At 45.9% G+C, this 14,904-nt stretch overlaps 1 protein-coding gene across 9 annotated transcripts in view; it reads right to left on the bottom strand.

The window, feature by feature from the left end:
* DAZAP1 (DAZ associated protein 1) overlaps positions 1–14,904 on the bottom strand; it is a 232,537-nt gene that overhangs the window by 173,912 nt on the left and 43,721 nt on the right. For all 9 annotated transcript variants that reach the window (XM_030220232.1, XM_030220230.1, XM_030220228.1 and 6 more), the window contains exon 2: positions 2,578–2,618. In XM_030220232.1, the coding sequence (XP_030076092.1) occupies positions 2,578–2,618 (41 nt within the window). The remainder of the gene's footprint in view (positions 1–2,577; positions 2,619–14,904) is intronic.

The following is a 14,904-nucleotide window of genomic DNA, read 5'->3' on the forward strand; positions in this document are numbered from 1 at the left end:
TTCTTATCTCTCCCAGCGTACCTTTAGTGTATACTCTAGTGGATCCTCCTCTACTTCTATCTCACTGTCAGTTGGTGTACCTCAGGGATCTGTCCTGGGACCTCTTCTTTTCTCCATCTATACTTTTCCTTGGTACTCTGATCTCATCCCATGGTTTTCAGTATCATATTTACGCTGATGACTCCCAGATCTACCTCTCCACACCAGAAATCTCAGCCAAAATCCAGGCCAAAGAATCAGCCTGCCTGTCTGACGTTGCTGCCTGGATGTCTCAGTGCCATCTGAAACTAAACATGACCAAGACTGAGCTCCTTATCTTTCCCCCTAAACCAACCTCTCCTCCTCCCCCATTCTCTATTTCCGTGGATAACACTCTCATCCTTCCTGTCTCATCAGCTCGTAACCTTGGGGTCATCTTCGACTCCTCCCTCTCCTTCTCTGCACATATTCAGCAGACTGCTAAAACCTGTCGTTTCTTTCTCTATATCACCAAAATTTGCACTTTCCTTTCTGAGCACACTACCAGAACCCTCATCCGCACTCTTATCACCTCTCGCTTAGACTATTGCAACTTGCTTCTCACAGGTCTCCCATTTAGCCATCTCTCTCCTCTTCAATCTGTTCAAAATTCTGCTGCACGACTAATATTCCACCAGTGTCGTTATGCTCATATTCGCCCTCTCCTCAAGTCACTTCACTGGCTTCCTATCCGTTTCCACATACAGTTCAAACTCTTCTTATCGACTTATAAGTGCATTCACTCTACAGCTCCTCAGTACCTCTCTACTCTCATCTCTCCCCACATTCCTCCCTGGGAACTCCGTTCATTGGGTAAATCTCTCTTATCTGCACCCTTCTCCTCCACCGCTAACTCCAGACACCGTTCCTTTTATCTTGCTGTACCATATGCCTGGAATAGACTTCCTGAGCCGGTACGTCAAGCTCCATCTCTGGCCGTCTTCAAATCTAAGCTAAAAGCCCACCTTTTTGATGCTGCTTTTAACTCCTAACCCTTATTCACTTGTTCGGAACCCTTATTTTTATCATCCTCACTTTAATTCCCTTATCTCTTGTTTGTCCTGTTTGTCTGTCCTAATTAGATTTTAAGCTCTGTCGAGTAGGGACTGTCTCTTCATGCTCAAGTGTACAGCGCTGCGTACGTCTAGTAGCGCTATAGAAATTATAAGTAGTAGCAGTAGTAGATGTTCACCAGACCAAACTGGACTCTAGGAAGCCTGCTCCTTTATTGCAAAGCAGAGCAAAACACACTGACTGTGGATCAGAAGGGAAAGATGAAGATGGCCAGAATCTTTCACTTGGATAACTCTTAGGAATAAGAAGGTTTAAACAACTAGATCTGAAAGGTGGAGATGAACCACACCATGTTTCACTTTTGTTGCCTATATGTAGTCGAAGATGTATGTAATGTAAATGTCTTTGCAAGTAGTTGCCTGACTGGCATGCAACCTTCCAGCATTAAAATAATTCTACCTGTGTGCCCCATGCTTCCAACTCATCCCCCACCACTTCCCACCTGCTTCTACATGCTACTCAACTATTTGGTACTTATGCAGAGGTATACGGGCCACGGTTGTGACGAGCAGAGCCAGTAGGAAGGCTGAAATTAGAGAAATGCATTCGAGTCTCGACAGAAACACTGCCCTTTCCTCCCTTTTCAAACAAGATCCATGGGAGACAGACAGGCCTATCAGAGACTGAGTGCCACTTAAGTCTCCCTTAGTACAACTGCCCCAACCCCCTTTCCAGCATGAATATTTTTCAATCACAAAATATGTGGTTAAAAAACTGGCAATGAGACTGAACAGTACAGAAGTACAAGACTTGAAATACTGTATCTATTCAATGGTTAAGAGCGAAATCTCCCCCAAATCAATTTATTTTTCCCATGAAGACTACCACTACAATGACAATTCTTGGTCAAAGGTCAAAGATCATGGCTCCCAAACATACTCAGCCTGGCCATAGGTTCTTCCCCTTCCTGGGGGATTGTGTATTGCCCTTTGCTACATCCCAAGCCATACTGGCCCATGAATCAGAGAGGGTGGTAGATGTCTGGAATACCCTCCAGCAGCAGGTGGTGGAGGTGAAAACAGTAACATAATTCGAAAATGTATGGGATAAACACAACAGAATCCCATATGGAAGCTGTGGAACCAAACTTAGCAGTAATTAGATGGCAACATCAGTAATTGAGAAGCAAAGCCAGTGCTGGGCGGACTTCTACGGTCTGTGCCCTGATCATGGCTGGACAGACTTGGATGGGCTAGAGTGGGACTTCAATAACAGCTTCAGTAGTTGGAGAACAATACCAGTGCCAGGCAGACTTCTATGGTCTGTGCCCTGAAAATGGCAAGGCCAAATCAAGATCACATCATACCTTATGCTATGAGTTTATCTTGTTGGGCAGACTGGATGGAACATACAGGTCTTTACCTGCTGTCATTTACTATATTAATAGTTCAAGCTCACATGGCAAGTGGTGAGAGTGAACCAGCCCCTCCAAGATTTTTGTTTGTGGTATAATACATCTTTTTTTCTTCAGCATATGCAACTTACCTTGTGTTGTGCTCCAGTCTAGACCCCCTACAAAGAGCTTTCTGTAATAAACAAGAAAATAAAACCTTGGTTAAAAATGAACTATGCAACAAAGTTATTTTTATGTTCTTCAGAAATGCATTAGCTACTAGAGAATTATCACTAGTGCTAGGGGACCCAAACAAAGGACCAAGTGTTGTGGGTTGCAGAAGGGGTGGCAAACCTGCAGTATTCTGCCAAGAAAACACGAAGGGAATCATGGTGAGGCTGCTGACAGCGAAACTCAACACCAAGAAATGGGTACAGAAAGAGGCAAAATACAATCCGTGTGCTGGTGTATTTGGCTGAAAATTCTTTTCCCACTGGTTTATTATTTCACTACAATTAAATTCAGATTATAAAATAAATCTACAGTTAGGGATACAATCAAGAAATATCCATTCTAGTTCACTTAGGTGAGGAGCCCTTGGGACATTTTTGCATTACAATTTAATTTTACAACATCTTCACATATCTATTACTGAAAAGGCACCGTGGACTGTCACACAGCAGTACAAACCTCCACCGTGTAACGATTCATTTTCAGCTTCTAATGAAATGCATTAGTCAGTTGGGATGTTTTTCCAACGTGATATCTACAATTCGTGATAAATTTTAAAATGCTAGAGGAAGTGACACTGCATAGGATGGAAGCCCAAAAGTGAAACTCCACCAAGACACTAGTAAGTACAGTGATTTGCTCCAGATTCCCTCTCCCAGACATACGACATAACATACATATAAAAGTGCGGAAACCTTGACAGCATCTTGAAAGCATTTGGAGAAATTTAAATGCATTGCGGAAAGCAGCAAGCGCCAGCAAACTGACGTGGGTGAAAGTGAACCCAAGAAAAGAAAAATGAGTGTGGATCTGACTCTGAAGACAATGACCACGTGACTGACAGGACAAGTGAAGATAAGATGACAAAGTGGGATATGCTGAAATGGATTACATAACTGAAAGAGGAGATGGTGGCAATTACATCAGATATTCAAGGCACATTGGCTGAGATAGGTCACCATACAGAGCAAGCGGAGAAAAAGGTTGACCACTTTGATAAAGAGCTCAAAGAAACCACTACCAAGCATGAACAAATAAGAGATGCACAAGCCACTAACAAATACGAAACAATAGAGATAGGAACTTAGTGATCTCATGGATGATTTGGAAAACAGATCAAGCCACGGAAAAATTAAGACTAACCTGATAATTTTCTTCCCTTTAGTCACAGCAGATGAATCCAGGAACTGTTGGGTTGTATCTGCCTACCAGCAGGTGGAGATAGAGAACACTGAAACAAGGCAGTGACCCTGGACGTCCAGCTCCTTGCATCTTCAGTATACAAAACTTCCAAAGCAGAACGTAGAAGAAACACAACCGCTCCCTGAACTGGAGCAATAATATAAATGAAAGAGGGACTTTCTCAACCTCCTGCTTCACAACAGCAATTATAAAAAATTGTTTGCATTTATCTAGAACATCTGCAAAATCTTCAAAATCTGTGCCAGGCCCAAAACATCCGTATCAAACAAAGACAGACAGGGAGGGATCCTGGATTCATCTGCTGTGACTAAAGGAAAGAAAATTATCAGGTTAGTCTTAATTTTTCCTTCCTTATCAACAGCAGATGAATCCAGGAACTGATGGGATGTATCAAAGCACTCCATAACTTGGGTGGGAACATGCAGCCCCGTGAGAAAGAACCTGTGCACCAAAATGCGCATCCTGTTGCACTGCAACATCCAGCCGATAATGCCGAACAAAGGAAAGCTGAGAAGTCCAGGTAGCCGCACGACAGATCTCATGAAGAGAAAAAACACCTGTTTCAGCCCACGAAGACATCACCCTTGTGGAATGCGCCTTAAATGCTTTGGTGGTGATCTACCGGCCAACAGGTAAGCAGAAAAGATAACTTCCTTAATCCAGCGAGCTATGGTGGCTTTAGACGCAGGATAACAGCGCCTCAGTCCCGCCAACAAAATGAAAAAGTGATCAGAAGACCTGAATCATTCAACATCTGCAAGTACTGAAACAGAGCCCTGCGGACATCCAAAAGACACAACTGTCCAAAGGAATCCGGAAAGTCTTCCTTACGAAAAAAAGGAAGAAAAATTGGCTGACTGATATGAAAGGCTGAAACAATCTTGGGCAAGAAAGAAGGCACAGTACAGACTGTAACACCGTATTCAGAAAACTGCAGAAAAGGATCCCGACAGGGAAGAGCCTGCAGCTCCGACACGCTACGTACGGAAGCCATAGCCACAAAAAAAAAAAAAAAAAAAAAGAACGTTTTAAGAGTTAAATCCTTCTCCGAAGCGTGCTTGAGAGGCTCGAAAGGGGGTTTCTGAAGCACTCTCAGCACGACCTCCAGATTCCAAGATGGACACGGCGACTGCAAAGGAGGACGACGATGTAAAGTCCCCCTCAGAAACCGGACAATATCCGGATGAGCAGCCAGAGACAAACTGGCCACTCTCCCACGGAAACAAGCCAACGCCGCCACCTGAACCCAAAGAGAATTGTAAGCGAGACCCTTCTGTAAGCCGTCCTGAAGAAAATCTAACAACTGCGAAACTGAAGTACGCATCGGCGAAACAGACCTCGTAGCACACCGAGTCTCAAAAGCGCGCCAAACACGCGCATAGGCCGCGGAAGTAGACCACTTGCGAGCCTGCAAAAGGGTAGCAATAACCTTGTTAGAATATCCCTTTTTTCATAACTTAGCCCTCTCAATAGCCAGGCTGTAAGACCAAAGCGGGAGGGATCTTCCATAGCAACCAGACCCTGATGCAACAGGCCCGGCAGAAGAGGCAAACGAAACGTATCTGCCACCAACATTCGCCTGAGATCCGCGCACCACGGATGCCTCGACCAATCTGGAGCCACCAGAATCATCCTCCCGCGGTGGAGACAAATGCAAAGAAGAACACGGCCTATTAAGGGCCAAGGAGGAAACGCATAAAGGAGATCCGAAGACCACGGTTGAGAGACAGCATCCAGCCCTGCCGATCGAGGATTCCTCCTTCTGCTGAAAAATCGCTCGACCTTGACGTTTGAAGCTGACGCCATGAGATCTAACCGTGGAGTGCCCCATTTGGCACAAATCTGAAGAAACACCCCCTCTGCTAACTCCCACTCCGCTGGGTCGACTCAATGCCTGCTGAGGAAATCGGCCTGCACGTTGTCCTGACCGGCAATATGAGCCGACAACAGGTGGTGCTCGGCCCAGTCGAGAATTTGGGCCCTCTGTTGCTAGAGCCCTGCACTGCGTGCCCCCCCCCCCCCCCCGACGGTTGATTTAAGCCACCACCGTCGTGTTATCTGAAAGAACTCGCACAGGCTGACCCTCCAGAATCCCGCAGAAGGCAAGAAGAGCTAGAAAGAACTCTCTGAGTTCCAAACGATTGATGGACCAAGTCGCTTCTGAAGGCGACCACAAACCCTGAGCAAAGTGGCCGAGACAATGAGCCCCCCCACCCCGCTAAACTGGCATCTGTAATCACTAACCGCCACAGCGGGTGTGCCAGTGGCATCCCCCAGCACAATTTGTCATTGGACAGCCACCAAGCCATGCTGCGCCTGGCCGCAGGGAGCCAAGGCAGTCTGCGCTGATACTCTAGAGAGATCGGGGACCACTGAGAAAGCAGAGAACGCTGTAGGGGACGCATACGTGCCCTTGTCCAGGGAACCACTTCCAGGGTGGCCGTCATCAAACCCAGAAGTTGAACATTATCCCAAGCCCGAGGTTGCAACATTCGCAAGAGAAGCCGAATCCGACTCTGAAGCTTGAGACACCTGCTGTCGGGAAGAAAGATCAACCCCAGCGCCATGTCGAAACGCACCCCCAAATACTCGAGAGACTGCGAAGGGGTCAGATGACTTTTGCAGAAATTGACCACCCAGCCCAGAGACTGAAGAGAAATAACTCTGGCTGTCGCAAGTCGGCTCTCTGTCTCCGAATTCGCCCAGATGAGCCAATCGTCAAGAAAAGGATGCACTCCGACACCTTCTCTTCGGAGGAAAGCGGCCACCACAACCATGACCTTGGAAAAAGTGCGAGGAGCAGTGGCGAGACCAAAAGGCAAAGCACGAAACTGGAAATGCTGACCTAACACTGCAAATCGGAGAAACCGCTGATGCGGCGGCAAAATCGGGATATGCAGATACGCCTCTTTGAAGTGGAGCGAAGTGAGGAACTCTCCTGGCTGCACCACTGCAATGACTGAACACGAAATGACGCACCGAGGGGCTCGTTGACTCTGCGCAAGTCGAGAATCGGTCTGAAGGACCCACCCTTGTGAGGCACCACAAAATAAATCGAGTAGCGACCGCAAAAGCGTTCATCGAGGGAAACGGGAACCACCACCCCGAGATCCAACAGAGAGACTTGCTGCTTGACAGCCGTACCACAGCGGGGCTCCACAAAAGCGTCTCCTACTGGAGTCGCAAACTCCAATTGGTACCCGACTCTGATCAAATCGAGAACCCACTGATCTGACGTAACTTTGGCCCACTCCTCTAGAAAAAGGGACAAACGACCTCCTACAGATGGAACCGAGGAGTAGACCGGCGCCCCATAATTGTGCCGCACGTCACTGGACTCCTTGCTGCTGACCAGCCGCAGCAGAGCGTTTGTAAGAACGAAAGGAACTCCTGTGTTAGAAACGGGAGCACTGAGGGAAACCTGAAGACTGTCCAGAACGGTATCTCCGAGCCTCTCGGAAGCGAGGCCTAGAAGAGGAGGAAGAGGAGAAGGGAACAGTCCTGGAAGACTGCCTCGGCCTGCCCTCCAGAAGACGCTGGCATTTAGAATCCCCAAGGTCCTTAACAATCTTCTCCAAATCCGCCCCAAATAAAAGAGAACCCCGAAAAAGCAACCTCACCAGACGTTGCTTCGAGGCCATGTCAGCCGCCCAATGACGGAGCCAAAGGAGCCGCCGAGACGACACCGCCAAAGACATCTGCTTAGTCGATGCTCTAACCAAATCATAAAGAGCATCAGTCAGGAAGGCCAAAGCTGACTCCATTCGAGGCGCCACCTCAGAGAGAAACAGAACCCTCCGAAGACTGCTGAAGCCAAGATAACGAAGCTCGAGCTGCATAAGAACTACAAATAGCAGCCTGCAGAGCCAAAACCAAAACCTCAAAAGAGCGTTTCAAGGAGAACTCCAAACGCCTGTCCTGAATGTCCTTCAAGGCAACTCCTCCCTCCACAGGAAGAGTAGTCTTCTTAGTAACAGCTGTTACTAGCGAGTCTATCTTAGGCAACCCAAAAAGAGCCAAATGAGCCTCTGGAACTGGGTAAAGGTGGGACATCGGCCTTGCTACTTTCAGAGTGCCATCAGGTTTAGACCACTGCGCCGAAATAAGCTCTTGAACGGAGTCATGGACCGGGAAAGTTCGACAGCTTCCTAGTACTAGCCATCTTGGGATTAACAGCAGAAGCAGTATTCCCCCCTCAGGGTCCTCAATGCTGAGAGCCTGCAAGGCATCAGAAATAAGAGACGGGAGCTTATCCCGGTGAAAAATCCGAACCGCCTTAGGGTCATCCAACTCTTGCGGCAAAATAGAGGCCTCCTCAAGATCCTCACTCCTCGCGGGCCTAGCAGACCCCTCAGACTCCCCAAAAAAAGAATGGGGAGGAGAACGAGGTGGGAGAGAAGAGCCATCAGAGAAGGTAGACACCTGCCTGCGCTTAGGATCCAAAGAAAGCACAGGGGCTGAAGTCATCAGGAGGCTAGCAGAACCCGGAGCGTCCGCAGCAGCAGAAGAATCCCCAGGCTGAAAAGCAATTTCAGAGGACTCAGACAGGGCTTTCTTTAAGAGACACGCCCTATGCAGCAATAAAACAAATTCAGGGGAAAATAATTCTCCCTGACTCTCCGCCCCCGAACCCGAGGCAGAAGAGGCTCGAGCCTCCCTCGGCAGCGACACCGGACACCCCCCTGCACTCACTTGTCTACCGCCGAAATTCGCATCTCAGCCAGTGAATCCAAAATGGCGGCCGCAGCGAAATCAGAAGGGCGGGAATCAACGCGAACCGACAAAACGGCTATAGTGCCTGGCCCCGAAGCGTCCAGGCAGTTCGCGCTGCACACTCCCGCTGCGTTCCTGCGTTTCCTGCAGCGGAAGCAGCGTTTAACGGCCTCAGCCACCATCGCCCCCGAAATCAAAATGGCGTCGCTGCCCCAAAAAGGAAACTCACCCTGCTCTGAAGAGAAGCAGCTAGAACCCTCCCAGGAAGAGCAAACAGCCCAATCCACACTGACACACACCCAGTCACAGCGATCTCGGGAGAAACTGCAGCGTCTGCCAAGTCAGAAGAGAGCCTCAAGCAAGTAGCTGCTCAATCGTCTTTAGACTGTCTTTTTTTTTTTTTTACTGTAAGGAAAGCAGTCAGACAGCAAGCAGAACAGAAGCTTGGAAGGTAGGAAAAAGGGAGTAAGGCAGGGACTTAGAAACCAAGTATGCCCTCAAAGTGGGCACCACCAGCCTCACATCTCCTGCTCAACTGGCAAAAGCTCAGGAGCTCTCCAAGCAGAAATCCAGTAGCTGCCAGGAATCCATCCACACCTGCTGGGAGATAGAGATATAATGAAGATAAAAAGAGCTGGACGTCCAGGGTCACTGCCTTGTTTCAGTGTTCTCTATCTCCACCTGCTGGTAGGTGGATACAACCCATCAGTTCCTGGATTCATCTGCTGTTGATGACAAGGAATGTAATTTGCACTTTAATGGGACCCTGGAACTGAACATTAGGATTATGCAGGGACTGTGCAAGAATTTTGCAAGCACTTACTATAAAATACATAACATATGGCTATGAAAACTATGAACATCAAAACTAAGTGCTACTACTACTATTTAGCATTTCTATAGCACTACAAGGCGTACGCAGCGCTGCACAAACATAGAAGACAGTCCCTGCTCAAAGAGCTTACAATCTAACAAACAAAAAATAAAGTAAGCAAATCAAATCAATTAATGTGTACAGGAAGGAGGAGAGGAGGTTAGGTGGAGGCGAATGGTTACAAGTGGTTACGAGTCAAAAGCAATGTTAAAGAGGTGGGCTTTCAGTCCCGCTGCACAGCAACCTAGGCCACAAAATGGTACAAGACATTATAGCTTGTTTTTCATGATTATAGTCTAAAGCAGCAGCTTGGTGCGCAGCCTGGGCACAAAGAGATACATGGGAAAGACTGCAAGGTGACTATGTTCCAAGACTTGGCATGGGCAACACCTCAAAAATGGAGAGAACTGAAGGAAGTGACTGGCTATCTGCAAAAATCAAATATGAGATATAAGTGGCTTTACCCATTTGCCTTATGGATTACAGTGGAAGGTAAATCTTGAAATGTAAAAACTTGAAGCAAGAAGCATGCTAGAGGAATTGGGCTGCCACATCTTACCGGTGACAGAAAAACTACAGCTGGCTTTCTGGTGCCTAGGACAGACTATACATGGCACAGGATCCCAAGAGGATGGGAGCATCTGCAGAAAATCATGTAGCAGCAGGCGACGTGAGCGTAATTGAGAGCCAGACAGAGGACTGGATAATACAGAGTAATGGGATTTTTCTGGTTAAACTGGCCTCTGCAAGCTGAAGAGTCTGTTTGGAGGGGAGAGAAATTTGGCTGCTAGTATGGAATGTGCATAAGTAGCGTATTGGTGACTAGAAGGGAAAAGTTGTCATCTGTTGGGGGGAGGGGAAGATCAATCGAATCATCTCAAAGATGGGCACTTTCCTCTGGGTGGAGAGTTGATTGACAGCGGGCGTGATCAGCTATTGCTAAGAGAAAGAGGGGAAAAAAAAAAAAAAAGAGAACTATGGGATGACAAGTGGAGAGAGGTGATGATGGGTACCTGGAATGTTAATGGGCTTAATGACCCTGGCAAGTACAGCATTGTCTTTAATAAGTTAAAGAAACTGAAATGGAATATATTGTTACTACAGGAAATGCACTTGAGAAAGCAGGCCCAGCACCTGTTGCAGCACAAGGGGAAAAGGAAATGGGACTTGATGTATCATCTTTCTGTGGTTTTCATAACTACATTCAAAGCGGTTTATATAGTATACACAGGTACTTATTTGTACCTGGGGCAATGGAGTGTTAAGCAACTTGCACAGAATCTCAAGGAGCTGCAGTGGGAATCGAACCAAGTTCCCTAGGATCAAAGTCCACTGCACTAATCACTAGGCTACTCCTCCACTCCACAAAGACTTAAAGGGATATTTTCCCTACACGTGAGGGGGGGGGGGGGGGGGGAGTGGCATACTTATACATAGAGAGTTACCATTTGTAACTGCTGATGTCTACAGGGACCCCAAGGGTAATAATGAAAAAAACAAGGATGTTACTCACCTGTAGCAAGTGTCCTGTAAGGACAGGAGATGACACTATCACATACAGGTGATGTCAATTGATGGAGCCCAGCATGGAGACACTCCCCAGCATTCACTACTGTAAAAGTTTTGGCCAACATGCACATCATCATGTGCAACCAAAGCAGTCTAAAAAAAGGAACTCTAGGAGGTGGGCGGGTATGAGAAAATTAGTTACATGTTAATTTTCTTTTCATTTGTCCTGAAAAATCAATCCAGAGACTTGTGGATTATGTCCATCAACTAGCAGGTGGAGAAAGAATGTCAGAGCTCAGCAATATAGGACCCTGGCAGCAGCCTCACTTTCTGTACTATCAATACCCAAGCCTCTATAGAACAAAAGAACAAGCAAAAATGAGCTGTCACAGCAAAACGCACCCTGCTAACACTATAGCCCATGCATCGTTCAACGCCACAGGGCGCACATCCAAAATCTTCATACATGTGCCCGAACAAGATGTACCACAGCGAAGCCTGTAGCACATGCGAGCCAGAAGTACTCATCATCCGGTACACCATTTCTTCCTCTTTCTGGGAAATTAGAGACCGGTAAGCCCGACGTCGGTGCCGGGTAAAATAGTGGAAACTATTACAAAGAATATAATTATGAAACATGTAAATAAACATGATTTAATGGGACAGAGTCAGTATGGTTTCAGCCAAAGGAAGTCTCGCCTCAACAATTTGCTTCATTTCTTTTAAGGTATGAATGAACAGGTGGATAAAGGTGAGCCAGTTGATGTGTACCCTAGATTTTCAGAAAGCTTTTCACAAAATTCCTCAAGTCTCTGGATTGATCTAAGGTATGCTATGGGAAGTGAGAATGTGTCCCCTGTTGTCCTCAGAAATCACCTGCTACATATGACTAACTTCACTTTCTCCGAGGACATCACATTTTCAGATACAGGACACCCTGGCTACCATGCTGTCCGAAATTTTAAAAGGGAGGACAAATGAGGATTGCAACAGGAAAGGTCTATGAAGTTATTTTTTTTATCAACCTGGAACAGAAACAAAATGGGCCCTTGGAGGAGGGGAGTGAAGTTGGATTCTAGACCCCAAATAATGCTGAAGGAATGTGTGCCCAAACTGGCTGTCACACCAAGAATCTTGCTCTAGACAGCAGTGAGATGTAAAACATATGAACGAATGACCACGTCGCAACGTTGCAAATCTTTTTACAAAGGCTGATCTTAGGTGGGCTACCAATACAGCCATATGACATGACCCTTCCAAGTAAACCCAGTCTGAACATAACTAAAGGGAATGCAACCTGCTAGCCAACTGGATAAGAGTGCTTACCGATGGCTGCTCCCATCCTGTCAGGGTCATAAGAAACAAAAAGCTGTGTGGAGCATCTATAGGTTTCAGCCCAGACAGGTGGTCAAGTGTGTCTCTTGCAGTACACAGTGTGCAATGTGTTTTCAATGGAATGGGTTCTGCCTACAATCTTCCCAAAACAACTGACTGGTTAAACTAGAACTAAACTAAATTTGGGAACAAACTTATGAGTACATAAAACTACTCTGTTGTGATGAAACTGTGTGCAAAGTGGATCAGCTATTACAGCCTGGAGCTCACTGCTGGCTGAAGACACCACCACCAAAAAAGATATACTGGAATTAGAAAAGGTACAGAAAGGACACCAAAAATGATAAAGGGGATGGGACGACTTCCCTATAAGGAAAGGCTAAAGCAGCAGGCTCTTCAGCTTGGAAAAAAAGACGGCTAAGGGGAGATATGATAGAGGTCTATAAAATGAGTGGAACGGGTAGACGTGAATCATTTGTTTACACTTTCCAGAATTACTAGGACTAGGGGGCACGCAATAAAGCTACAAAGTAGTACATTTTACAACAAATACAGAGTGGAGTAGCCTAGTGGTTAGAGCACCAAGTCTTGACATCCAGAGGTAGCCGGTTCAAATCCCACTGCTACTCCTTGTGATCTTGGCCAAGTCACTTAACACTCCATTTCCTCAGGTACAAAATTAGATTGTGAGCCCTCCAGGGACAGAGAAATACCCAGTGTACCTGAATGTAACTCACCTTGAGCTACTACTGAAAAAGGTGTGAGCAAAATCCAAAATAAAAATAAATAAATAAATAAGAGAAAATATTTCTTCACTCAACGTGTAATTAAACTCTGGAATTCATTGCCAGAGAATGTGGTAAAAGCAGTTAGCTTAGGGGGTCTTTTACTAAAGATTAACTTGAGTTATCTGCAGCAGGGCCAATTTTATTCCTATGGGCCCTAATGCAGCTAACTCGAGCTAACCTTTAGAAAAAGACCCCCTTAGCAGGGTTTTTAAAAGGTTTGGATAGCTTCCCAGAAGAAAAGTAAATAAGCCATTATTAAGATGGACTTGGGGAAAATCCACTGTATATTTCTAGAATAAACAACATAAAATATATTGCACTGTTTTGGGATCTTGCCAGGTACTTGTAACCTGGATTGGCCACTGTTGGAAACAGGATTCTGGGTTTGATGGACCTTCAGTCTGTCCCAATATGGCAACACTTATATACCTGTTCAGTGTTTCAGGGGCAGAAGCTTCCTTGGAGCAAAAGAGGACCCCCATCCCTCAGCACTGCTGCCCAGAAACTTGCCAGCAGCCCAGCAAACAGAAGCAGGTACACTCAGATTTCTCCATATGCCAGTGGCAGACCCCTTCCGAGGCCACCCACACATCACAGCAGCCCCTCCTGGGCCTATCTTGGTGGGTAGTTGGCACAGAAATGTCCCCACTCAATCCTGTGCATGGCCAGTTCCAGCTGCCATTTTGAGATTAGAACCAGCAAGGACGAAACTCAGTCAGCCTCTAATCTGGCTTCATTTTTCTATAAATGGGCCAGAGTACTTAAAGAATGTTAGCCCTTTACACACCTTTCAGGTCCTCTCAAGGATCATCACTATCTGTATCCTCGACAAAAGAAATTGTACAATGGGATACCCGCCAGCAAGACTTTTCAGGAGTAGCCCCCACACTCTGGAATTTACACTCAGAAGGGCTATGTATAACTCGAGACTTCTTCTACTTCAGGAAGCAGATAAAAGCCCGGCTCTTCTCCCAAGCCTTTAATACATACAGTGACTATCTTACAATTTTATTAACAGCATAACAATAGTAAAATGACCAAGTATAAACATAAATACAATAAATTAGGTAATTTCAAATTGAATCCTAATAGGACTATCATGAAACAGTATCAAAATTAAACACATTTAACAGTACTGAAATTCAAATACCAGAGATACAATACAATGTTTGCATTATACTAACGATACACCTAATAAGTACGCATTAAAACATTCAACTAACAGATATGATGCAAATGTTTTTCTACAATACAGTTTACCATAGGTCAGGGACTAAGTGCCAATATATAGATGGTGACAAGATGTGTGGTAGAGTCAGTTGGGAGGGATAGATGGTTGGCTAAACTCAAGGGAACTTCATTGTACAGTTGTAAGATATAAGTAATTGATCTTAGTGTGTGTAGCAAGCTAGGCCAGGTGCAGAATGGGTGTTTTTATGTTAAACTGTACCTGCTCTACACAGTCTTGGGTGAATCTCTTCATAAAGATGATTAATAAACCACAATTTATTTTTGTTACATTTGTACCCCGCGCTTTCCCACTCATGGCAGGCTCAATGCGGCTTACATATTGTATACAGGTACTTATTTGTACCTGGGGCAATGGAGGGTTAAGTGACTTGCCCAGAGTCACAAGGAGCTGCCTGTGCCTGAAGTGGGAATCAAACTCAGTTCCTCAGTTCCCCAGGACCAAAGTCCACCACCCTAACCACTAGGCCACTCCACTCAAATAAAAATGTATCTGGATGAGTTATTTAGCGTCTTAAGAGAGACATTAATTGCTTTATTGGGGTGGGGGCAAGAATCTTGAAGAACACAGTGGCGGT

The sequence above is a fragment of the Microcaecilia unicolor genome, chromosome 11 (genome assembly GCF_901765095.1).
Source record: "Microcaecilia unicolor chromosome 11, aMicUni1.1, whole genome shotgun sequence".
Classification (NCBI taxonomy): domain Eukaryota; kingdom Metazoa; phylum Chordata; class Amphibia; order Gymnophiona; family Siphonopidae; genus Microcaecilia; species Microcaecilia unicolor.